At 48.8% G+C, this 26,645-nt stretch overlaps 1 protein-coding gene and 1 long non-coding RNA gene across 2 annotated transcripts; one reads left to right on the top strand and one right to left on the bottom strand.

Annotated features, from left to right (window-relative positions):
* Positions 1-5,375: 5,375 nt before the first annotated feature.
* On the bottom strand, positions 5,376-15,046 carry LOC123106979 (ribonuclease II, chloroplastic/mitochondrial). The gene is made up of 14 exons (XM_044528999.1): positions 14,744-15,046; positions 11,298-11,457; positions 10,633-10,746; positions 10,478-10,555; positions 10,271-10,399; positions 9,346-9,564; positions 9,016-9,198; positions 8,880-8,942; positions 8,664-8,770; positions 8,424-8,573; positions 8,143-8,302; positions 7,481-7,876; positions 6,771-6,995; positions 5,376-5,962 (listed from the first exon to the last, which is right to left on the bottom strand). Exons 1-14 carry the CDS (start codon positions 14,950-14,952, stop codon positions 5,831-5,833), a joined length of 2,325 nt encoding a protein of 774 aa, XP_044384934.1. The 5' UTR covers positions 14,953-15,046; the 3' UTR covers positions 5,376-5,830.
* Positions 15,047-24,572: 9,526 nt separating this feature from the next.
* On the top strand, positions 24,573-26,645 carry LOC123086756 (uncharacterized). The gene is made up of 3 exons (XR_006441118.1): positions 24,573-24,716; positions 25,694-26,278; positions 26,372-26,645. It is a non-coding gene; the product is annotated as an uncharacterized lncRNA (long non-coding RNA).

The raw sequence follows: 26,645 nt of genomic DNA, 5'->3' as shown, positions 1-26,645 counted from the left end.
TTCTTGGGTGGGTCCCATCTACCAGTGGGACAACTCCTATGCCCCCCTTCCCTCTCAAGCTTATGCGTAATCATGCTTGATTAGGAGTATTTGCTACACTTCCGAACAAGTATCTTGAACTAGAAAAAAAGTGACACGCCTTCTCGCCCTTTTTTACGACGGGGTTGTCCATCCTGAAACCGTTTGTACCAGATACATTCGTCTCCAGTTGATGACCTCCATGACGGACACCACGCCTGACAAGTGTTTGGTCAAATGTCATTGAGCGTATTTTCAAATGTTATGCCGCTTTTTTGAGTACTTCCTTCGGTCCTTTTAGTTCGCATACAAAATTTGTTTGAAGTCAAACCTCATAAACTTTGACCAAGTTTATAGAAAAAATTATCAACACTCAAAATGTGAAATTAACAATATTAGATGCGTCATGACTTTAGTTCTCATATCATATGAATTTAGCATTGTAGATGTTAATGTTTTTTTATATAAATGTGGTCAAACTTTCGAAGTTTGACTTTAGACAATTCTTATATGCAGAGTAGAAAGGACTGGAGGGAGTACGAAGGATGGTGAGCTACTCAACCATGAAGGATAAGTTATTGTGTGATGTGTGGTTGGTCGTATCCGCGGATTTTCGTAGGCAGGAGCGGAGGGGAGACCTTCTGGCAGCAAGTGCATGAGAAGTTTCATGCATGAGAGCACATTGCGCCCTACAACATGTACATAATTCAACAACGCAACGTGATGTCGTTATCATATTGCTGGTACACTATCCAGACCAGCGGCGCTAGACTTAATTTTCATGCTATGTATGGATGATTTGTGCTATTTTCTATTCGAATTTTGATGAATATCGGTCCGTTTGCATGAATTTTGTAGGGTTAGCTAAAATGTAGATTGAAATATATGCGGGAGCGTTGGATGGCGGCCTCCCAGGACCAGCCCGCGGACGAATGCGGGAGAAAATTTGCAAATTGCCCTTGGATGCCCTTATGTTTCATGGTTGCATGCTTAGAAAAGTTAGACATGCATATGCGCTGATGTGGCATGTCTGCATACTCAGGAAACTTACTCCCTCCGTGTCAGTCATCCCAAGTATCTAGCACATATACCGTATATAGAAGTATAAAATTTAATTCAAACAATATAACTTATGATGAGTGCCATGCATGGCTTGCTAAGGCTGGCCACAGTGGTGGTATCTTAGTATCATGCACTCGAGAATAGCAAACATGCTGATATGGCAGAGAATTAAAGAAGAAAGAGGGGGTTAGAGTAACATATGTAAATATTGTATCATGACAAATTTACTTCATGGAACATGGCAATTTCTTTTTTTGGACCATGACCAATTTACTTCATGAACGATGGCAATTTTCATTTTGTATCATGTCAAAGTTTACTACATGGACCACGACAACTTATTTTTTGGTATCATGTCAAATTTACTGAAGAATCCTTGGTTTTTTTTTTGTTTTCTATCATGGAAAATTTAATTTTTGCACCAAGGCAAGTTTACCTTTTTATGGAAAATTTATTTGTACGCACCAAGGCAATTTTCATCGTACAACACATGATGATTTTTGTTTGTGGTAAATCATATTAGAACATGTCAAATTTGTCAAACAAATTGTGGTCATTTTTTGTACGTTGTGGCAAGTTGTACTTAAACATCATATGGCAAATTACATAAGAATGCAAGGACTTTTCTGTAAAAAGTCCAATGACGTACAACCAGAAGCCATAGCTGGGCTGGTTTATTATTAGGGAAAGACTTGGTACTATTTCACAATTTTTCTTTAAATCCTTTTTGTCATCATCTTGTGAAACAATGGCAACTTAGGTTCAGACGTGTTTTTTTTAAGTTTTCTTGTATGTGTTTTAAGTTGTTGCAAATTTAGCTTCTCATGCACGTCAATTATAAAACTTCTTGTAAGGCATTTTTAACTACAAACATAATGTCTACTTTTTTGTGCATAAGATTTTTTTAAAATTTTGATATGGCAAAATTGTGTACAAACATACCCCACAGACCCCAATAGCTGGTTGCCTGGTTGTTTGTATTCTTAAGGGGTTGCAAAAAAATAAAGCATTTTTTGATCTGGTTTGTTTGAACATGATGGCAGTCTTTATATGTATCATGGTAATTTGTTTTATTTTGCTTAGCCATTCAAAGTCATGTCTAAATATCAGTTTATTAAGCTTGGTAGTAGTCAAAAGAAACCCTCAGGCAAGCTTACATTTCATGCATGTCTCCGGCGCGATTAGCCGCATAAAGAATCTCGCCAACCAAACGCTCCACGGCGAGATCATCCGAGACAACGCCGAGGTGAGATGTATTGGCAATCTTGATGGAATCATAGTACTCCAGTCTCGGGTCTTCACCGATCACTGTGTGAAGCGCAAGTATGCTCGCCAAGTTCACGACCCCGTCGCCGTCACCATAAACCACCTCTGGGGCCGCGTCGAGGCCGCCGCTAGGGTACGTAGATGAGCTTCTCTGTGGCCGGCACGCCCACACCGTTGACACACGTCACGGGCACCACCGGCGGTACGATGCTCAGGGCCGCTGGGAGGTCCCGTGTCTCGTAGAGCCGCACGGCGCCTGGCGGCAGCCCTGCCGCCGCCAGGAACGCTGGCATGTCGCGCAGAAGGTGGCTCTTATTGCCCATGACCGCTAGCGGCGTGCCATCACCAAAAGCGACGGGAGAAGGCATCGCGGTGAACGTGCAGGGGAAGGTCATCGTGACGTCCGGTATCGACAGGACGTCGACGGAGCAACCTGTGGAGGCGAATTGCTGCATAGAAACCACGAAGCCGCCGGCGCCCGTGGAGGCCATGTCGAAGTGCTTTTTTGAGTTTTGTTAGGATTTGTGCCATGTTCAAGAAGACGAGGGAGTGGCGCCTTCTTGAAGATGGTATAAGGTCCTCCCCGCGTAGCCCTCATCCCGGTGATGTTTCAAGCGTTGTCAGAAGGCATATGGAAGTTTGTCTTGGACGGATCTCGTGGGATCCGACCGGCGTTTGTCTTTGGTGGATTTGACTGGATCCGGTTCATCTACGACTGTGTGTCTGCAGATTGGATCATTCCGATATATGCTTTTCTTCATCGACGGTGGTTGTTGTTCTGGTGTGCTAGTCTAGCACGATGACTTCCTGACTGTCTACTACGACAATGTTTACACAACTCCTCAAGGGAGGGGCGATGACGGTGACGCGCCTTCGGCTTGCTCCAGTGCTTGTAGTCGTCGCTAGGTGCTTTACGGATCTGGATGTAAATTTTATTTCTAGTGTTTTTTGTACTACCTTGACAATTGATAAATAGATAGGAAGTTTTTTAGAAAAAAGAAAGAGAAACTTAATAAGGAGGGCCTGCCTGCATGGCCTAGAACAGTACACCAGGATATCGTTGGTGTTTCCAAAAGTCGACGAGAGGCACGCGCGTTTCCAAAGTTTGTGAGGCAATGAGCAACCTTATTTTTGACGAAATGCTGACGGAGCAGCTTTTCATTGATATTAGTAGAAGAGGAGAGTTGCTGTTACAACAGTAGGGTTACAGAGGAAGTATATCCCCACAGAACACCTAACAGAAGGGTCCTCTAGATACTCAATCTGGCTCTCTGGGTCTGTGGATCAGCATTGCGATCTTGGTCTTGCCGGCCGCCGTCCATTGCTCGATGTCGTCCTTGATGCGGGACATCACCTGATCAACTGTTGAAGTCTTGTTGTCGAAAATGCGAGCGTTCCTCTCCTTCCAAGTGTGCCACCAAACAATTTGGACGAGTGAGTTCCAAGCTTTCTGGTGAATCTTCGGCACTTGCTCCTCGCTCCGTTCCCACCATGGAATCAACGAAGAAGTCGTGGTGGCCGGTCCGAGCGTGGTTGGCAGGCCACACCGCTGAAGCACCATGTTCCAGAGCTCGACAGCAAAGGGGCAGGCGGCCAGTAAGTGGGGCGCAGTCTCCTGCTGTACACCGCACAACCGACAAATCGGATTGTGTGGCCAACCTCTCTTTGCTAGGCAATCTGCAGTAAGAATTTTCCCCAGAGCAGCCATCCAGGAGAACGTCTTGCATTTCAGGGTAGCGTCTGATTGCCAAATGAGTTGCTTGAAAATTGATCGCTGAGAGCCTTCAAATTGAATGGCGTATGCAGACGCGGTGGAGAATTGACCATTGGAAGTCCACTTCCAAGAAACTGTGTCCGGCTGATCACCTAGAGTAATTACTTGCACCATCGCCCATAGACTTGTGAATTCGCGGATAGCATGTGGTGAGATGGTTGTCTTCAGGTGTCTTGTCCATCGGCTTTCCTCCATAGCGTGTGCCACCGAGAGCTTCTTCCTCGTACAGAAGGAAAAGAGAGCGGGGAACCAGTGGCGTGAGCTAGTCCATCCATCCATGGGTCTAGTCAGAACCTGATTCGATGTCCATTGCCGAGGTGGAATCTAGCTGATGCTGCAAAGAGGTTCAACACTTTCGGATCTGAGGGCAACGGTAAATCACTCCAGGCCTTGTTTGGGTCAGTCCATTGCATCCACATCCACCGTAGTCTCAGGGCTGTACTCTGTGCTGCAAGATCTGAGATTCCTAGTCCTCCGAAACATGTTGGCCGACATACCACCTTCCAGCTTACCAGACACTTCCCACCATTTGCAAACTCCTTCCCTTTCCATAGAAATCCTCAATCCTATTGACGAGCTAGTTTTGTGGGAACAAGCTCTCTTAACAGCAGCTAAACTCTGAGTGCCCGAGACCAGCTGACCATATGCTGATTTAACTAGGCCATTGTCTGCCAAGCAAAGGTAACGCGACTGAAGAACTTTCACCATAAAATGTTTTCTCCAATGTGGTCGTTTCCAGCTGGGTGGGCTCTATGCGATTTGAAGCTCAAAGTCAATACACACACCGAGAAGAAAGATTAAATTCTACACCTTAACCCGTAGAACTGTCACCATAAAATTCAATAATTTTAGATCGAATCTGGCTCAAAGTTTCAGGGTTACAAGCATTTCAGACCCCGCCGAAATATGTGAAATTTCATTAAAATTTTGAACCCTGGCCGTAGTTCACCAACTTGAACGGTCTCAATTTTGGTAAGTGTGTGAGCGAGATGAGACTTTGGCAGATCTAGCAGACACAATACAAAGACGAGAGTTGTAGATAAATCCCAGGGCAAATAATCTTTTTATGGCATATCCAGAACAGAACTAAAATTTTGTGGGAAAACAGAAATTCCATCTTCATAATGTTTGCACAGGCACAACCAGTCCTCTGCGATTCCATAATCTTAAGTTAACCTTCGGTGATGCCTTCTCAAGAGGGTCAGAGTAACTTCAAATGAAACACATATGGACTAAATCTAAGAAACACGTGCACGAAGTAACTCCATTATATACATCTGAGATCGAATATACACCGCGATGGATTGAATGTATAAGATGGCATGTCCGCAGATCGTCAAACCCCGGATCATATGAGTGTAGCTAGCTATACAAAAAAAAAACTATTACTCCCAGAACTCAGCACCCGAACCTAAACACCCAAGGACCCCAAGGAGATCCAACCAAACCAGACCTGTGCTTTCATCAGAACTGCCTCAGCCTAAAAATGGATTAGCGAGACGGTTAGCCTGCTCAAACGTTCACAGGGCGACCATACACGTTCTATTCCATAATCCCAGGCATGATACCGAACTTGAGAGCATGGTCCTGAAGGGGAGATCCTCGCCTGAGTGCCAAGGTAATGAATCACCTCCATCATGAGCACCAAAAATGAATCGCCTAAGTGTCCAGGGAACGAGGCAATGAGCGTCCATTACCCATTGCGAGCATTTACTCCTCCGTGTCTTGTGCAATCTCCGTAACTGATAAGATGTCGTCGCGGGGATGAACCATTTCCAGAACGACACTTGCTTCATCTCCCACCTTCCCGGCTGCAACCACAGTTGTGACCTGAATCCCGACCTGTCGGTGTCACCAGAAAAAAGGGATTAGAATAAGGAGCTCAAAATATCAAGACAGGGAGAGCGGTTATCTATATATCATAGAATCAGTAACTCAATATGCAATCTTGAAAAAAATTCAAATTGGCAGGCCCAGGTTGACAATAGCAGGAGGTTGGCTTTCCCTTGTTTACATGATTTTGTCAGTTTGGAACTTTGGAGTCATTTGGCTGCATACCAAGTGTTTTTCTTTTTCTAAAGAATAGCAAGTTCAGTTGTGGTTTTAAATGAGCAGCTAAACAAACTGATTAGCATATACCATCCCATTTACGGGTCTACCCATTCCACAGCATGAAGGATTTGGTTGACTGTAGTCAAAAGTTAGAACCAGAAAGAATAAAGGGAAGAAAGATGGAACCGGGCCAAAATTACTGATCTGCCTGAACTTAGCCAGGAACCTGGTGGTTCTCGGAATCTACGGTGAATCAATGAAGGAAAATTGGTTGATGCCCAGGGGAGCTAGTTCTGACCGGTGAACTTGCACACACGATCTTCAAACTTAACAAGACCAGACTGGTACCCATACCGGGTTTCCTCAGTCGAACTGGCAGACTGATCCAGTTTTTAAACAAGGGGCAGGACAACTAAAGTTCTCGCTCATGATCCCAGCAAAAGTAAAAAAAGTACTCCCTCCGATCCATATTACTTGTCGCAGCTTTAGTACAAAAGATGTACTAAAGCTACAAAGTAATATGGATCGGAGGGAGTACTACTATGGAGATACTGCACCAATAAATAGATAAATTATTGGATGAAGCATGTTGACTTACATCCACCAAAAGCAATGTTGCCATGCGATCCTTGATGAACTTAAGTATGAGTGCTCTATACTTCCTCCCCTTTGGCTGCCTCCTTAAGTACTCCAGCAACCAGTAACGTAAGCTGTTGCTATGGAGCTTCCTAGCTACTTTAACATGCATGCTCGCAATAAATGTCATCCCTTCCAGATCACCAGCTGAATATGGTGGAGATTCACCTCTAAGAAAAGCCTTTACCTGCAATTTTTCAATGTATAAAATTAAGTAGACCATATTTATATCATTCAGATAAAGCTATAAGAGCATGGTTAATAATATAGCCAGCTGATGGCTATAAGGAACTGCCAAGTCATCTATAGGCACTCGTACAATAATGTGGGCTATAAGGTTGGCTATTACACTAATACTTTTTTCTATCTTCTCTCTATCTCTTTCTTCACATTTATTGTATTTACCTACAAATGCGTACATAGCTAGGCTCTTGCATGAGAGCCCACTTCCCTTACTTTTTCACATCTCTCTCCTCCACATAGGCAAAAGTGCCATGTAAGCTGGCTATAAGCCCACTATTGTACTTGCTCTAATGGTGTGGATAAAACTACACTCCATTCATAACACAAGAAAAAAAATCGGCAATTTGAAAGGACAGTTATTTAACTACCAAAGTTCCTCCAAACTGTATCATGTCCCTGTTCATATGATTAATAGGTGCATAAAAATACCTGATAATGAGCAAGCAGGTCGACATATCTTCGAATAGGGGAGGTGAACTGTACATAGCCAGGAATTCCGAGGACACCGTGTGCTACAGGTTTTCGAAAATCCATTTCTGCAGCACGAAGCACACTGATATTGGCAACGCTCCTGGCAGGCCCTTCAGGTAGATAGGCAAATGCTGACACAGCTGTATTAGACTGGGGATGCCCTCTGTATGGCAAAGGAATGTTGTTGTCAGAACCAAACGCAGCCACCGCCTCCCCACACAGTATCATCATCTCAGATACAAGCTGCATTGCTGGGTTGGTTTGATCTTCAACATATAAATTAATGTTTGGTTCAGGATCATCAGGATTTGCCACCTTGATACGAGGTTCTATCATAGCAGTGTCGATTGAACCCTGCAAACTTCAGAGTGTCAATGGTATCAAGTAAAAGTAACAAATGCATCTAAAATATTCAGTTGGTTAGGTACACGCTTAAATTTTCAGAAAATCTCCAGAGATACAGACTTGTTCTAAGTGGTATCAGGACTAATGCAAGATGTCCAGCCAACGGTTCAACATTAAATTTGTAGTCTATCTTATTATCTAAAAAATGTAATCTCGGTTACTAATGAAAGGATGATGTATAGACCAGCAACCGCAAAGGCCTGCATAGCTCTTACCTGGCTACGACGCCATTGTGCACGAATTGAAGCAGCTTCTTGAAGAATCCTCAGGTCTTCCTCTTCTTCCAGATTCATGTACAGCAATTCAGTTGCACCCTCATATGTTAACATGTAGGTAGGTTTGATTACTGAGTTCTCTATCGAATATTCTGCAATACTATCACACACAAATGGATGCATTCATTACACTATTATAAAAGAAACATATAGTATCTCCCAAAGAAAGAGAAAAGACAGCTTGCTAAGAAAATATTGAAGGAGAAGTAGTAGAAAGTTACCTTCCATCTGGATGCAAAATCACAGATACGCTTACAGATCTACAATCTGTACCCTGTTGCAAACTCATAGCATTCATAGCAAGCCTCTCTGGGAACATTGGAAAGGTGGCAGTTGGTAAAAATATGGAGGTTCCTCTGTGCATTGCTTCCCTGAAGGCAAAATGTCGTTTTTACAAATAATAATATAAGATGCTATTGACAGAAAAGCTAGACCCGCTGAGCAGGAGAAGCAAAAATAACCTGTCAAGGATGCTCCGGGGTTGAAGAAAGCATGTTGGGTCAGCTACATGTATCCAGATCTTTATCCTACCATCAGGTAGTCTAGTTGCACTTAATGCATCATCAAGCTGAGTTACCAAAAAAAAAATAGTGTTTAACAGATTTGTCCGTGAGCAGCGAATTTATATAATTCAGTTTCTTATGAAAGATGTGTGGGCAGCAATAATAGAAACATACTTCATCAGCCTCATCCACATCAATGGCATACACTCTCAAATTTGAAAGATCCTTCCTGACATGCTGAAAGAGAACCCAAGGTATTTTAAACTATATAGATATTAGTCATTCGGAATTCGACAGTAACTACATATACCTTATCTGAATCAGGACAATCCACCAGAAGCTCCTCAGCAACAGACAAAACTTTCTCGGTATACGTGGTTTGAACATCATACCTGAAAAGATCAAGATTGACATGCACGGGGAAGTAACCCACATTTATAAGGAGCTTTAGGGCAGCTGATGACGTCCGTGCAAAACCCATAGCCTTCAGAATCTGTCATTACATTCAGTCATATAGGCAAGGATCAGCAAGATGGGGAAGTCAAACATTTTCCTCAATAAAGCATGATATAAGGCTAAAGAATATCTTTTAGCACAGAAATATTAGACAAAAGATTGGTAGTGGAATAGGATATGTTACATTTCCTGCCATTCTTCTTTGTTCATCATTACACGCATCAACTGCATATGCCTGAAGAGACTCGATTTTTTGTTTCACTTTCTCTTCCATCAACCATGAATTTTTTGGAGGCTTAGAGCCTAGAGGCAATGCTTTAGCAGACTTGAGTAGGTGGACAAATTCTTCCAGTTCCTTATCGGCGGCCTCTTTAGCAAGCTTCCGTCGTAAAAGTTCATCCACCTACTACCAGATGATAAACATAAGTCTACCAATGAACACCACAAAGCAGAAACAATTTTGCAGAAAATGAAGCAACTAGAACAATATAGGGAATCACACACTTGATAAATACACTCAAATCAAACATCTGGCTGACTAATCATGTCAGATTAGCAGTCAAATTTCTATAACATCCATTAAAACCCTATAGCAGTAGCAGTAGGGTTTCGCTTGCTCTCTTTCTGTTTTGTTTTGGCTTTGTTCCCTGTGTTGGATAGTTTATAGGTTTGGCTAGGTTTCCTTTCTTTTGTTTCCTGGTTTGGTTTTTGGATGTTTGCTTTGTGACTCTGTGCCTTCTCGGTGTTCTTCTAATACAAAATGACACGGTTTCATCGCTGTTAAAAAAAACACCCATTTGGCATATCAGAGGAAAAAGGTAAACATGATGATTTGTATGGCCTCCCGCCACGCAAAACTATGCTCTTCAATAGACTAAAACCATGGGCACACCGGCACAAAGACAACTGCTAGGCTTACAAGAGGCAAAATGGAACTGAATTGTGATTACAGTTGAAGGATTAGTCAGTTCAGGCTAGTGTTCTAATGGAAATATCACGACCTTACATTCTTCTCAAAAGGAATTGTTGCCACATTAATGAGTTTGCCAAACTAAATCAGGGTGTGTAACACACGATATATATATCACACATATATTTAGAAAATATACCTGAGCAGATGGGCGAGGCTGGTATATGGAAGAGCCTCTGCTCTCCACCTTCACAAAATAAACAATATCCCGTGACAACAAAAAGTGTGCACAGTAGCTTTCCAGAGACTCCTTGCTGCCATAAACTATCTGAGAAAATCACAAGTGTCACATTTGATGATTTGAACATAGAAAGACACAGAATAACAAATCTAATGAACCTCTTACATCGGCAAACTCCTCAACAGTTACTGATTTGTCCTTCTCAGAAAGCTCCATCCAGGCACATTCCAAGATAGTAGGGTCCTGTAGCAAACCATATTATCAGTCACGATGCACATTATTATATGTAGTACACTTACAAATCATGCAACGTTTCTCACCAAGAGATCTTGCGCTTTCTCGAGAAATTCAGCTATTCTTGAACAATCAAAATCCATGGTACCAGGTACAACATATGTCACCTGCTGGGGCTTTATAGAAGATAAGATACCATTCTGCACAAAAAATCAGCAGCTAAATCACAAGAGAATCTTGGGAGCGGCGATTTGGTGCCCGGGCTCAGAGAGCCCGGGCATGAACAGTACCGTGATTTGAAATAGAAAAAAAAGTTCAAAAAATTCCTTTTTTTTTTGTGGTGCAAGATGCTCCCGTGTGTGAACTCCGTGCAAAGTTTGGACATTCAAGGAGCTCGTGGCAAAAAAGACAAATTTCAGATGTCCGAGAAACTTTTGAAAATCGCACTATTCAAGCCTGATTTTGTCTTTTTTGCCACAAGCTTCTCGAATGTCCAAACTTCACAAAATTTTGCACGAAGTTCACGCACAGAAGCATCTTGCACCACAAAAAAAAATGGAATTTTTTGAACTTTTTTTCTATTTCAAATCGAGGTACTGTTCACCGGGCTCATCTGAGCCCGAGCTCTAGGTTGAATTATCGATCCGTAATGTCTTTTCATCTGTGAAAAGTGTACAAATATATCCTTGGAAATGAATTCACCAGGCACCGAGTATTCTATTGGACAGGCTAGTTATCCCTCTTTAAATACCTGGTCAGTGACTACCCAGTTTTTCTTCCCATCAGGCCTTTCGACAACAGCGAGCAAGGATCTCTCAGAGTCTTTGTGAAATTCAAGCAGCAATCCTTTTTGTATTGTTCTCTTCTCTATCTTACTATCCGACAGTTCCTTTGTGCCCTGCAATCCTATCCTGAAGAACAACAAAACAGAATCCCAACTGTAAGCTTCATTGCTGTCTTTTTTTAAACCAGCATATATTAATCATGGACGTAAGTAATCACAATCATGTTTGATCGACTCCAATACACAGGAGGGAGCCGACCCAATACAGTACACCCACAACCCTCTGTCTCTCTTAAAGGACTGGGCAAGACTATCTGAAGCCCAGTAGTAAGCTTCATTGCATTGACCTACGCAATTATCATCACAAGAACAAAGCCTTTTGTCCCAAGCAAGTTGGGGTAGGCTAGAGATGAAGCCATGAAACCCAACATAAACCTGTGAGAACCTAAAATTAAAAGGTGCGTGCAAATTCCTTGGCTTCATCAAGCCTACAGTGATTTCCCGCTCGGTCGCTGCGGCGCGAGATGGGAACTGTTGGGTCAGAGACCTGTGTGGCCGCCTTGCTGTTCAGGCGGTGCTGCAGTCCACTGACCTCTGGTAGGCGACGTGCCATGAGCTGTGGAAGATTATGTTTTTTGTGTGGCTTTCCTGATGAACCGCAGCTGGACGTCTGATCGTCCGTCTAGCTAGGAGGGGGCTCCATCACCAGTGAGTGTGCCCATTGTGCTCTCAAGACTGGCTGTGCATCTATGCCAGAGAAATTTGGTTCCTGTCCCTGCAATGGCTTGAGTTCCAACACCTCGCCCTTGGCCCTGACGTGACGATTCTCGAGCAGTGGATTGGTGCCAAACAACGCTGTCTCAACTACACTCAGGAAGGGCTGCATTTTGGTGAACCTGTGCACCCTCCATTCTGTCTGGCGCTAAAGGAACAGGTGTGTGGGTTCAAGAACAAGGCCCTTCCAGCTTAATCGTGGGCAAGATTAAGGATCAGTGCCACTAGTGGAAGATTGTAGGTGGAGCCGTGGAGGTAATCTAGCAAGTGTGATCCTGTAGTGTGCGTCCGGTGGGGGTGGGTTGATGCGCAATCGTGTCTGTGTTGTCATGTAATGCTCTTGCCAATGGTGACGGTATACATTCTACAATTTTCTCATTCCACAATTCGATGAAAAAGGGAACCTCCACATTGTCTATGTGAATTTAGCTAAAGCCCTTGTACCATTTCCATCAGACATCGTGACAGTGCATTTCCCACATGAAATGGCTTTGGAGACCACTACACTGTCCTACTACAATTCCACGACTAAATATCCTTATGTAATGTACTGCAGAACAAATTGCATAAAGCAAATGTACCTAGAACAATTGCTGCAAACTGAGTTCATCTTACTCAGAAGCCATCACTACTGTACGCACTAGGGTCCAGACGTTGTTCGAACCATGATCATGAGAGCGAGGTTAAAGTTCGATACCCTGATTCTATGTTCGATTTGCTACAAGCAGCGGGCAGTGGCAGCATGAAAAAGGCTTTCGCCCCGCTTTATATATAAAGCACCAAACCACAAGCATCCAGTACAACCACACGCCACGCCACCGCGACACAAGCACACACCCAAGACAGGATACATAGGCGCTGAGCGCAGCAACACCACTCCTAGCACTACCGCCCCGAAGATATGAAGCTACATATGACGAACCATGCGCTCCAAGGCGGCGCCTTCAGGAAGGATACAACGCCGGAGTGCCGCCACCGCCCGATCCAAGTATCAGAGTTTCCCCCGGAGCCGCATGACGGGCAATGAGAGCCGCGACGACGCCTTCAAGAAGGAAACGATTTCGCCGCCGCCGGTCGGTCCGAAAATAGAGCAGGTTTTCACCTCGGCCAACAATCACCGCCACCGAACGCCACACCCCGGCAACCACGCCGCCCACACGACCATGATGACCGGGCAGCACCAAGGCACGGGCTTTGTCCAAGAGCACCGCGCAACCACCACCACCAGGGCCGCCGCCCCAGCATCCAAGACCTCGACACCACCTCACCCGTGACCCGCCGCCCCCCAACGAAAGAGACGAGCGGAAAGGTCCCACCTTTCACGCCCCTGGGCGACCCCCAGCGTCGAGACCCAATAGGTCGGCCAGAACTGGCATCCACCGACCCATCCTGCTGCCCCAAGCGCGAGATGAGCTCGGTCCTGCAGCAACGAGAGGGGGACGAGGTCAGTCTTGCTGCATCGTGCGCGAGACGAGCTCCGTCCTCCTGCATCGTGCGCAAGACGAGCTCTGTCCTGCTGCATCGGGCGCGAGACGAGCGGTGGACCGCAGCTGGGAGAGGACCAGCCCTTTGATGGGAGTAGCGTCCGGGCGACGAGGAGATGGGGTCAAGGTCGAGACGGCCCGAACGCAGACAAACCGACGCCGGAGAAGCCGGCCGTTGCCGCGGACAGATCCATCGAGCCACCGTGAAGCCGCCACAACACCGGTAGGCCACCGAGACCTGCCCATGCCGCCGCCCACGGCCGGAGCAGCAGCCACGCCCGGCCGCTGCCCATCCGCGTCGCCCGGCGAGCTCCAAGCGCTGGAGCCGCCGGACACGCACCACCGGAGCCACCGCCACTGCGCCGCCACCCCGACCAGCCGAGGGGGCCTCGGTCAGGGCCGCCGCCCGCAGCCCTAGCCGTCGCGGCCCGCGCCGCCGAGAGGCCAGATCCGAAAAAGCGGCCGCCGACTTCGACCTCCAGCCCGCACCACCACCACCATCTGCTGCGGTGCCACCACCACCTGCCGCGGCCACGGCAGAGGAGGCCACCGGCAGCCCGCACCGCCCGCAGCCCGCGCCGCCATGAACCAGATCTGGCCGCGCAAGAGCCGCCGCCGTCTCGGGCACAGGCGCGCCACCCGCCTAGTTGCCCGCCACGGGGGGAGGAAGGGACGACAGGGAGCCGCCCCAGCCCGCCGCGCCGCCATGGAGCCCAGCCGCAGCTCCACGACCCAGCCCGGGGCGCCGGCCCGCGCCAGCAACGCCCGAGCGGGGAGACAAAGGGGCCCCGCCGCCGCCGGCAGCAGCAGGGCTTCACCCGGCCGCGCCCCTGGGCGGCGGCGAGGGAGGAGGAGGGGGGAGGAGGGAGCGGCGGCGAGGGTTGGGGTTGGCCTCCGGCCGCCTCGCGGGAGACGACGCGGAGGGAGCGCTTCCGCCGTGCTAACGGTTGGTACTGCTGCTTCGCAGTGGCAGCATAGCACAGGCATCGGCACACGAACGGCTCGCAGCGGCTGGGCCGGACGGAGCAGCGTGGAGGAGGCGCGAAGGTAGGCGTTCGTACGTCCGCGGAGGGATTGCTAGGAACGGGCGACGGCGGCGAGGCAGGGCAGAGAGAGGAGACAGCTGAGCTCTTGCAATGCGAAAGGGGGCATTACCTTGCGGAGACCCGGACCCGCCTCCGGGACCGGAGCTCCTGGAGGACGGAGTCGACGAGGCGGCCCCGGCAGGCGGCAGTGGCGCCGAACGCGGAGCGGCCCGCGGGGCCCAGGCGGGCGGCGCGGCCGAGCGGGCGGATGCGGAAGAAGGCCAGCGCCGCCGAGGAGCACCCGCTCGCCGCCCTTGCCGCCATGGGCGACGGCCGCATCTCCGCGCGCGCCCGCGGTCGAGGGAGGGGGGAGGGGGGGCGCCGGTGAGCCTTGCTCGCCGCTGCCGCTGCTCCGGCCGGGGGTTTTGGCGATAAGAGAGGAGAGAGCGGTTCCGCAGGTGAGTGGAGGGAGGAAGGCGAGGGCGAGGCTGCTGCTGTGGCGGACTGGGCCTGGGCCTCTCGTAGAGGGGATGCATGGGCCGGCACTGGTTAGTGAGTGATGATTTCGTGTGCAGCGCACCGAGTCGGCCCGGGCCGTCGAGGCTGGCGATCAAGGCCGAGAGTAACCAACTTATAAGTTTTGTTACAGAGGGAACACCTAAATCCGTCGTAGTCTAGGTGGTTAGGATACTCGGCTCTCGCAAGACTTTTAGCGTCGGTTTGGTTTCATTTTAAAATTGTAGCCGACTCTTTTTTTAAGAAAAGGCCAAAGCCCGACTTTATAAATAAAGCCACATGGCAGCGTCACGAATACCCAAGGTTCACACAGTCTCAGAAACACAAAGAGAAGTTAAATAGGCCCAAATTCCTAACGAAACAGGCAGCTGCCAAACACGGCACGTAGGCCGGGGAGAGAAGGAGACCTAATCCCGCAAACTACAGCACCAGGCTTATACGCCATGATTCGTCCCGGAGATCTGAGAGGCTGAAGCCCGAATTTTGGCGATGAGCAGGTCCAGGGCGTCCCGATCTGGCTCCTTAGTCAATAATCTCCACTGCTGCAAGAATATACATGATTTGAAAAGAACGTCAGCAGGCTTAGATGGGAAGGTAAGTTCAATAGTAAATTTGTTTCTAATGGTCCAAAGAGCCCAACATAAGGCTCCCAAGCCAACCCAGAATACCCTCTTGGTGACCCCTACCAGAGATTTGGCTAGGGTTCTAGTGTCTGCGAAAGAGGAGGGATCCCAGGAGACCCGAAGCCATGATCTTACGCAAGACCAAACTAATTTGGCAAGAACACAGTTGAAAAAGATGTGATTAGAGTTTTCCAAAGCCCCACACAAGTTACAGAATTCCGAGCCCGGCCCATTGCGTTTTTTGATCTGATCAGCAGAAGGAAGGCGACCTTGGAAGGCTTGCCAGAGGAAAATCTTAATCTTAGGAGGGACCTTAGATTTCCAAATACAAGAGAAGCGAGCCGAAGTAGTACCACCAATGAGTCTAGAATACAACGATTTGACCGAGAATAGCCCAGAGGCCGTAAGTGGCCAAACCACAGAGTCAGCCTCCTCCGAGAGCACAGGGAAGAGGGCAGAAAGACTTTGCCATTCTTCTAACTCTTCAGGAGACAGGGCCCGACGAAAAGCCAAGTCCCAATTATTAGCAGCCACCTCCGCGATGGAGATTTGCGGATTGGGGCAATAAGAGAACAGAACCGGAAAGCTAACAGCCAGGGGAGCATCCCCGGACCACCAATCTAACCAAAAACGAACAGCAGACCCATTACCCACACAAAACTTAACATGCTCCAAAAAAATCAGTCGAACTTTAACAAGGGCTTTCCAAAACTGCGAACCACGCCGCGCAGGGGCAAACATAGGGTTGGAGTTAGGAAAATATTTAGCCTTAAGAATCGAAAACCACAGCACATCGGCCCCAACCGTCATAATTTTCCACCACCACTTAATGAGCAGACAAATATTCATCACCCGAGTATTAATAATGCCTAACCCCCCAAGGTTTTTAGGCTTGCACATAAGCTGCCACTTAACCAACCTATACTTCCTTTTGTTATCTGCAGAATTCCAATAAAAGCCACCCCTATGTTTGTCGAAGCCAGCATGCACACCATCCGTGAGACGGTAAAAGCCCATAAGGAACAACGGGAGAGAGGATAAGCAAGAATTGATTAGAGCCACTTTGCCAGCATTGGTATTATACCTACCCCTCCAAGGAAGCACCCTATTCCCCACTTTAGCAACCACCGGAGCGAAGTCTTTCGCGTGAAGCAGACCAGGAGAGATAGGAAGACCTAAATATTTGAAAGGAAAGGAACCTAAGGAGCAGTTGAGGAGTCTGGCCACCCGCAAGGCCTCCGCCCGGTCAACCCCCTTCACCATAACCTCACTCTTGGCGAAATTGATCTTAAGACCAGAAACAGCTTCGAAGCACAACAGAATAAATTTCAGATTGGCAATACAGGCATTGTCCAACTCTACCAAGATGATTGTGTCATCCGCATATTGCAAATGAGAGACCCCTTCCGGAAGTAGGTGAGAGACCACAGGAATAATGTGTCCACATCGAGCCGCTTTGGAGAGCATACAGGAGAAAGCGTCAGCCACAAAGTTGAAAAGAACAGGGGAGGCCGGATCCCCTTGGCGGAGGCCCCTCCCATTCGCAAAGAAGTTGCTAATAGCGCCATTTACGGCAACTGCAGTGTGGCCACCCGAGACCAACTGCATGATACGGTGAACATAGGCACCGTCGAAACCTTTGGCAAGAAGAATCTGCCTGAGAAAAGACCAGCTAACCGAGTCATACGCTTCTTCGAAGTCTAGTTTGAGAATGATAGCTTTGGATTTCCGCACATGGAGGTCATGAACTATCTCATGAAGGGAGAGAATGCCATCTAAAATAAAGCGCCCTTTGATAAAAGCAGATTGGAAGGGACTAATAACTCTGTGAGCTACCGGAGACAGCCGGCTCGCAAATTCTTTGGAAGGGAACTTGGCAAAGTTGTTAATCAACGCTATAGGCCGGAATTGGGAAATGACATCAGCACCCTTAACCTTAGGGATCAGGGATATAACAGCATAGTTCAGGCGAGAGATGTCGACAGTACCAAGACAAAAACCCTGAATAACGTTACACACCAACTGTTTCAACTGGGGCCAAAATTTCCGAAAGAAAGGGATGGAGAAGCCATCAGGCCCGGAAGCAGCATTAGTATTGGCAGAATTAACCACATCCCAGATTTCCTGATCGGAGAGCGGAATCATCAAGGAAGCATTCTCCTCAGGAGAAATTTTAAGACCAGAACTCCAAAGGTGGGGGGAGATGGACAGGCCCGATGGAGGTTTAGCCCCTAACAGAGACGAAAAGAAGTCCACCACGTGAGCCATAATCACAGATTGGTCTGTAGAGCGCATGCCATTAATCAATAGGCTATTAATCTCACAATGCCTACGCCTACCGTTTGCAATCGCAAAGAAATAAGCAGTAGGAGCGTCTCCTTTGAGAGTCCAATTGAGGGTGCCCCTCTGACGCCAGTAAATCTCAGCCTGATGATGCAGCTGCAGAAGAGCGGCCTCCAGATTATAGCGAACAGCCCAACCATCATCCGAGAGCCCAATAGAGTCCGCAGTACGATCCAGCTCCAGGATCTGATTTTCAAGGAAGGCTTTGGAGCGGCGATCCTCCGCCGCATGGTTACGCGACCAGCCTCTAAGAAATTTTCGTAAAGCATAGGCACATGACTGCCAATCATCCAGAGGGCCAAAAGAGCGGGGGTTGTGAGAGAGGGATTGGGAGATTTTCGCCGCAACCATGTCAACAAAGCCATCAACAGACAGCCAAGAAGCATCAAAATGAAATCTAGTCGGAGGTCTATTGTGAATGGAACCATCATCCAGAATCAAGGGGGTGTGGTCTGACCCCACAATACATTTAGCTACAAGAGAGGACCTAGGAAACAAGGCATCCCAACTGGGACATAGGAAGACACGATCAAGCACGGATCTGATAGGGTTCGCCTGATGATTAGACCAAGTAAAGCGGGCTCCCCCCCCCCCGAGGAAGCTCCCGAATGGCGTTGACACTAATAAAGTCGTTAAAAGCATTGGCTAAAGACCAGGAAAATTATCATTATTCTTGTCAAGAGGGCATCGCAGAAGATTAAAGTCTCCCCCAATCACCGTCGGGAGAGAACAGGACTCAAGCTTGATCGAAAGTTCATCAAGGAAAAGGTGCGAAAAGGAGTGATCCGCGGGCCCATAAACAACTATAAATTTACAGAGGGCATTCATAGATCTATGCGAGAGAACAACACTAGCCCAATAAAACCCATGATCAAAAGCAACAAAGTCAAAAATATCCTTATTAGAATCGATCAGAATCCCACCAGAGTGGCCCGAAGCCGATAAAGATTGCCACTGAAATCTATCCATACCCACGATAGCAGAAAGCTCACAGGGGGTAAAGGAATCCTTAAACGTTTCAACCAGCCCCACAAGGTCAATAGAGTTAGAACGAACCAAATCTTTCAGTTGGTCATGGCGCCCCCTAGCACCGAACCCTCTAATATTCCAGAATAAGGCCCTCATTTATACGAAAGGTTCTTGATACGGAGGCTCGACCTGCTGGGGGCCACACAGGTTTTAGATCGTTTATTAGTACCCCTCTTAGCAAGGCAGGATGAGGATGAGGGCTGGCCACTACCAGCACCCGAAGCCTCCCCCACAACACAACCAGCATCCGCCACCCGCGAGGCAACAGCCTCTTTGGCTTTCGCAATGGTAGCTTGGGCCAATTCATTAGCCCGAATAATAGCAAGGAGCGAACTGGGAGAGCCAACAGAAGTATCAACCACCAAACCCACGTCCGACATAATGTTTAAAAGATGATCATCAGACATCGAAGGTAAAACCACCCGAACCGGAGAAACAGCGACCGATGGGGATGGGGAGGTACCTGGGGGAGGGAGGTCCTTCGCCGCAGCCCGCTTCTCCGCCCTTTCCAGAATCGAGCCACCAGAATGTGAAACCCGCCTACCTTTGCGGGCCGTGGACACCGGGGAGCGGATAGCAGGCGACCGCGCAGCAGGAGAGCCAGCGTGGGGGCCCGAGCGGGACATGGAGCCCAGATCATGATCAAGACGCCGACAGATCCCCGTCATAGATTGCTTCGAGCCCGAGGAGGTCCGGCTCTTAGCCGAGTACTTGCGAACTGAGGATTTCTTCTTCGAGGGGTGTTGTGATTCCATCATATCACGAGCAGGAGAGCCAGGGAGATCTTCAATACCCGAACGAGTGGGGGAGATAGGGCGAGCCGGGAGGTTGGAGCATGCAGCAGACACAGGAGTAGCCGAGCAGGGCGGAGCTTTAGGCAGATCAGCAGCAGCAAAGGGGGCCATCTGGACTGAAGGGGGAATCACTACATCTTCACGAGGAGCATCACCAGCAGGCGCTTGAGAATGAAACATCTCACGTTCTGAGTCTGCCAGGCTATCCCATTCAGATTGAGTGAAGCGGAGATTAGACCCAAAACTCTGATTGGGGCCACCAAAAGAACCATCCCCTTCCTTGTCATGTTTATCCGAAGGGTTAGCAGGAGGAGGGGGGAAGGTGGAGCAGCCGCCGTCGCCCCCTCCACCCGCACCCGCAACCTGATGCCATTGGGAGAGGGATAGACATCAATGAAGCCATGCACCCGATCAGGATCAACACACCAGACCTTCAACCGAGCAGGACCAACCTTGTTCAAAGACTCCTCATCCACCTCGATGGGTTTCCCAATCAAAACCCCAAAGGACATGAGGAAAACAGACGAGCGCAGACTAGCAGGTAGATCTTCAATCAACACCCACACTTGAGACAAAGGACCAACAGCAGTACCGTTGGATGCAGCCGCTTTGACAGAAACCACCAGTTGATTAAGAGGTAAGGTGAAGCTGGTGCAGGAAGCAATCATTCGCAGGCAATCTTTGGAGGGGAACACCACAGAGAAGTCAAACTCTGACAGCTGCACAACTTGCCAGTCCCAACTAGCCACATCCCAGATGCGAAGCCCTTCCAGCAGAGTTTGGGGGGAGATCTTTTGGTCTTTGACAGAGACAATAGCCGCATTGGACAGCGTAGGAGCCACCTCCCGAACAGGCAGGTCACCATCAAAAGCGAAGAAGGAGCAGCCAGGAAGACCCAGACCAAACTGGATGACCGCGGGAGGTTTCTGTCTATCCATGCAATTGACCGTGAGGTGACCATCAGAGCGACAAATCAAGCAGAATGGTGGATTGGTGCAGCGAGACTGAAAGTGGCCCGGTCTGTGGCAAGCGAAGCAGGTAAGCGCCGAGGGGTTGCTGTGGGAAGAGGGAGAGGGGCGGGGTTGCTGCTGCAATTGGGGAGGGGGAAGGATCCCATCCCCAGAAGCCGAACCGGGCGGTCGATGCGCCGGCCCCGCGAAGGATCGAGGCGGCGGACGAAAACCAGATCCGACCCCAAACGAGCGAGGAGGAGGGGGAGCTAGGGGCCGAGACGGGGCCGACGGACCATGCCCAACCCCCGGAGCCGGGAGGGAAGCCGAGGACGAAGACATCCCACCGCCAGAAGCCGCCGCCGCCTCCCACGGGTCCACCACCGGGGAAGGAGAGGGACTAGACCCAGAGCCCTGCAAGCCAGATCCAGTCACACCCTCCTTCACCCGCTCCGGACCCGGAGCCCAGGCCTCGCGGGCACGAGCCGCCTGCTCGCGCGCCGCTTGCTCCGACTCCAGCTTGGAGCGGAGCGAAGCCTCAAGCTCCAGCTCCACCGCGGAGGCGGGGGAATCCTCACGGCGCCGTTTGCAACCAGAAAGTGCCTCGCAGGAAGAACCCCTAGATTTGTCCATGGAGATCACCGCAGCAAAAGGAAGAAGGAGGGGTGGAGGTGGGGGGGATCTGATGATGCGACGGATGGGAAGACGATAGCGGCGCAAGTCAGCGGCGGACGCAGTAAACCCTAGCAGGGGGGTATCGAGCCACGAGGGATCCATAAATAACCCGAGCGAGCCGTGCCCCCTGGGCCCGGCTCGCCAAGTGGGCCGGAGGGGGACGGGGAGCCAGTAACCAGGCGGGGGGCCCACCTGGGCCTAGAGAAACCAGCGGGGGGAAATCGATAACCGAAGAGAGGGAGGGGGGAAGGCCCACTAGCCAGCACCGCCCCGACAGGCCCAGCAGGCCCACACGAGGAGCTGGCCCGCGAACCGGCGGCCACTACACAGAGATCTGGATCTAGGGTACACGGAGCGACCAGCGGCCCCGCCGCCGCCACCGCAGCCGACGGAGCCCCCGCAGCCGGAGACGGAGAGGGAGATGGAGAGCCTCCAAGCTCCCCATCAGGAGCACGACCCAAGACACCAAGCGCAGGAGACGTGGACGCAAACTTACCAGATCTACGCCGACGCCGCGAGACCCGGAACCAGCCGTCGGCCGACGGAGACACCCCCAACGGCCGGCCCCGACCCCCGGGGGCAAACTTACGAGGGCGAGGGGCGGCGCAGGCGACCGCCACCTCCCCAGCGCAGGCCACCGCACCACCGGGGGAGGAAGGCAGAGACCGCGAGTCCTCCTCATCCGACAACAGCGCCCAAAACGAGATCCATGAACCGGCAGTGAAGAGAGGGAAGGGGAGGGATCCACCTGCGAAGAAACAGGGGAGGATAGGGAAGGGGGAGCTACACCTGAAGGTGAGGGCGACCGGACGCCAGTCACCGGGGAAGGGCGGGGCGCAGATCTGCCGAGCCGAGGAGGAGAAGGGGAGGAAGGGTGGGGAGGGAGATAGGGAAGAGGAGCCATCTCGCCTCGACCTACGAATGCATGACCTTGCTCTGTAGCCGACTCTTTCCATAAGGCTTTTAGAACCATGTTGGTTTTGTTCCAACATTGCCCCGTGTGATCTTAATACAGTAGCGCACACTTTGTTCTGGACACGCCTATGATTCGAACCCTTATTTGTGCTGGGAGGACACCCCTTTTCAAAAATGCCAACGAGCTGATGTTCGCTGGGAGCGTTGTTGGCGCAATGCGACGACAACTGCTCGATCAACTACTCGAATCTCCGAGCACGGATGGCGTGGCACTCTCAAACAAGAAGCGTTTGCCCAGGTGCATGTTACGCGTGGCGCGGTCTGATCCACTCATCTCGCATGTGCTCATGTCATCCATTCCTTTTTTCCTTACCCCAACAGACCAAAAAGAAAGATGCAGAGCGAAGCGACAACTACCCATATCCATTTCTACCACTAGTAGAACGTCCGTGCGTTGCCACGGGCCAACAAATTGATCTATCATGAACCCCTCAACTTCAGCTCTTTGATCATTGTGTTATTATTTCGCTATGTTGTCACCCCACTTCAAATCGGGTCGGTGTTCCCTCCAAATCTATTGAACTGTTGGGTCCCATCATCCCTAACACATGGACTAACAAATTAATATGAGTCGCTTGGCTTCGGTTCTACATTGTCACCCGACTTAAATTCGGATAAGTTTTCTCCAAGTGCACCAAATTGCCATAGGCATTCCCATCATCCCTAACTTTGAAGGTCTTCCATCATTCATCATCCACTTCCCTCTAAAAGTTATGACAAATTAAACAAGTTCCCCATATAATTTTGCAATGTTATACTTTAAAAATCCCAAATTGCTCTCATTCTTCCTTTTTAAGCATTGCATGAGAGCTGATATTTCCACTCGTATGAACCATCATACCCCAGGATTAAAATCACCCATAAAAAGGAAAATAGCTAGAATCGCATCATATGCACATAATGATGAAGGTGTAGCACTTGTGTTGTCCAATTACTTATATAAAAAAAACTATTTCCGCGTTTGCCCTCTATAAATCACATGAAACAAGTTCTTCTTACTTGAATTGATGACTCATTCAACATATTTCTATTCTAGTATGCAAATGATCGTGTTCCTTTGTCCCTCTAGCAGGCTACTATAACACACCTTCATAACGGAGCATCCAGTGCCTGCTCTCTAGGCTCCCCTATTTCTCTCAAATTCACGTGCTCCTTGCCCTTCCGCTGACACCACAACTTTCACCAAGTAGGGGGCCCCAAAATTGGATCAGCCCAGGCTTGCTTGATACTGTAGTCGTACAATGATACTACCGGGAACCACGGCCCAAGGTGCCCAGGGTTATTTGGAATGGACATCATACAGGATCAAACTAAAGAGGAAGTTATTTGAAAATCTACATGTTTGAAACTAATAAATTATATGGAACAAAGAAAGAAGGGAAGAAAGAACACCGGCGTGTTGGCTCAAGCATACTGGCTACCGTCCTATCGATGTTGCAATTGTCATCCTCCTCCTCTTCTTTTGCTATCACTAAAAGCAAATTTATATACGGAGAAAGATTCAGCATTGCTTTTAAACAATTGTGAGAGATATGCAACCGGCCAGTAGACTATTAAAGCCCAACCTGAATAACATGCGACCTTCATTATCACACGACTTGAAGTTCAGACAACATTTGGGACAAATCTATGAATTTTTTTAGATGATGGGGCATTGTCTATCTAATTTGCAAAGGAAGCGTTTATATCACCTACCCGGAGAGATAATGGAGTATTGATTTTCTTATTTACAAATAATGAAATTTGCATGCAGTGCTATTATCGTTAGTCTTCGAGCTCAACAAAGGTAACAATTTTGTGACCAAAAGAAACATAAAGAAAAGGGACAGGGCGATTTGGTGCTCGGGCCTAGATGCTCTCGAAATCGTCATCGCTGGTTCATGCGTTGGGATCGTAAAAATTCAGTCTGACGCGTCAGAGCAGGGCCCTAGAATATTAGGGATACTCGTGGTATACGGACCGCAATAGTGCCCATGGGTGGGCCATTTTCGTAGCGTGGGACGTCTCTCCGTCGGAGCGCCGTCTTGAGCCGTGGACCAGAAAGCGTCGAGTAATTCAAGTCGTGGTCCAGGACGGTAGTCCACGACTGAGATCCACGACTGATTCGAGAAACCTCGGTCCCGTGCTGTCGGCGGCGGCTTCTACTTGTTCCGGCGGCGTGGCTACGGGCTGGAGTTGCTGATGGAACCCCTGGACCGGTGAGTTTCCCTGTGTTTGTTCGTCTTTGGAGTTTGGATTGCTTGTTTTCTTTGTGGGAGGAGATCTCGGTCCACGATTTTGGTGATCCCCCCACTCGCACGCCGCCATCACTGGTGACTGGGCATAGATTTGCAGGTTCCCACTCAGGTCTGGTGTCCCTCGTGCCGCTACCGCGCCGTCATGCCCAAACTGCTATGCCGGCGGATTCCAATGTTGGGTCAGGCTGGGCGCAGCATGAAGGCGGCGGCGGCGGCGGCGGTGGCGCCGGCGAAGGGCCTGTAGGCAACATCGTCAGTATAAAACAATAGCATTGTGACCGGAAAACAAATAGCGTACACGAAGGGTGCTCTTTCCTCCATGATAACACGAACAGGTTTGCTAATACAGAGGGTTTATAGAGCTGACACGGAGAAACTGGTTCAGTCATGCATACGCATCAGCTGACAACTTGATATTTCTCATATCTAGGATTATTTCACAAGTTCAATCAGGCAACCTGATTGAGCACATCCAGGATAATTTCACATGACCAAGGCACTTAAGACACCATAATGCACCTTGAGCAGCTTGTTTCTGGGCAGCTTTCTTCCAAATTTTGGGGTCATCAAATCATTCCACAGCAGCGTCTCCGAATGACTCCATACGGACTGTCATCTTCACGTGTACCTGCAGAGTTCTTGTCCAACCCTGCCAACTTATCCAGTGCGTTCTGCGCAATCCACCGGGAGTGTGAACCTGGAAGCACCAGAGTCTGTTTTTATCGATTTAAGCTATGCGTCAGTTGCAAGCAGCAACTGCTTCCACACTCTATGTTTAAAGTGCGAGGCATTTGCCCGATAGAATGGATCATTGATGCAATTGTTAGCGTCGATAACAATGTTGTGTGTACGATATTTCCTCTGTATAAATACATGTCGTCTGGTTATACAGATGTTCATTATGTTTGGAAAGTGAATTTGTTCCGTGCTAATTTCAGGTTGTGGCTGGGCAGTGCACCACCAGACAGAACTCCGTGTGCATTGAGAATGAGTGCGTTGGAACAGTCTCTTTGGAAATTCACGGATGAGCCCATGAAAAGTGTGATCAAACCTGAACTTGGCAGATTGAAAATTGTACAACATCATTTGCAGTCTCTTCGGATCTGTTGAGAAAGTACCATTCTCAAAGAGTACTTTGCGGAACATATGTGGAAGATTAGTCATGAGTAGGCAGATGATGATGTGAGGACAACTTTGGTTGTTTTCGCCCATATTGTTGCTGGTGACCCATACACTACATGTCGAGTTATTGAAGCCCGAGCAAGATCAAGAATTTGATGTGGACAAATGGGAACAGTCACATGCAGTACCGGTAGTTTGGTGATGTAGTCACTTTTGACACGACGCACAGGACGAATCTGTACGGCATGCCATTCGGGCATTTGTTGGGGTGAACAACCATTTACAGTGCATTATTTTGGTAGGGGTTCTAATGAGGGACAAGCAGATCGAAAGTTTCAAATGGGCATTCACTAAGTTCCTTTCCATGATTGGTGGCCGAGCCCCGAAAACAATCCTCACAGGTTCATAACTGTATGTAGTATGTTGGTATCATTAATTTTGCATAAGTTTTCCCATGCTGACTAGTGATTGTCAAACTTTGCATATCTGAACAGAGCTATGGAGGTGCCAATCAGCAACTGTATCCAGACACTCAAAAAGGCTAAGGAGTGCCTAGGTCCTTTGTACACAAAGAAGAATGAGTTCAGATCTGAATTCCACAAGGTTGTGAACCACAAACTACGATGATGAGACGATGGATGGCTGCGATGAACGCGAGGATAAGGACGTGCAAGTACGTCCGTACGTGGACTCTGCTTAGTCTCTTCTGGTTCAGGCAGTAAGCAGGTCATTCCGTTGACGCAATGGTACAGGTTGGACAACTACACT

Source organism: Triticum aestivum, chromosome 1B (assembly GCF_018294505.1).
Source record: "Triticum aestivum cultivar Chinese Spring chromosome 1B, IWGSC CS RefSeq v2.1, whole genome shotgun sequence".
In the NCBI taxonomy this organism is placed as follows: Eukaryota; Viridiplantae; Streptophyta; class Magnoliopsida; order Poales; family Poaceae; genus Triticum; species Triticum aestivum.
This window is presented reverse-complemented; position numbering and strand designations above follow the sequence as displayed.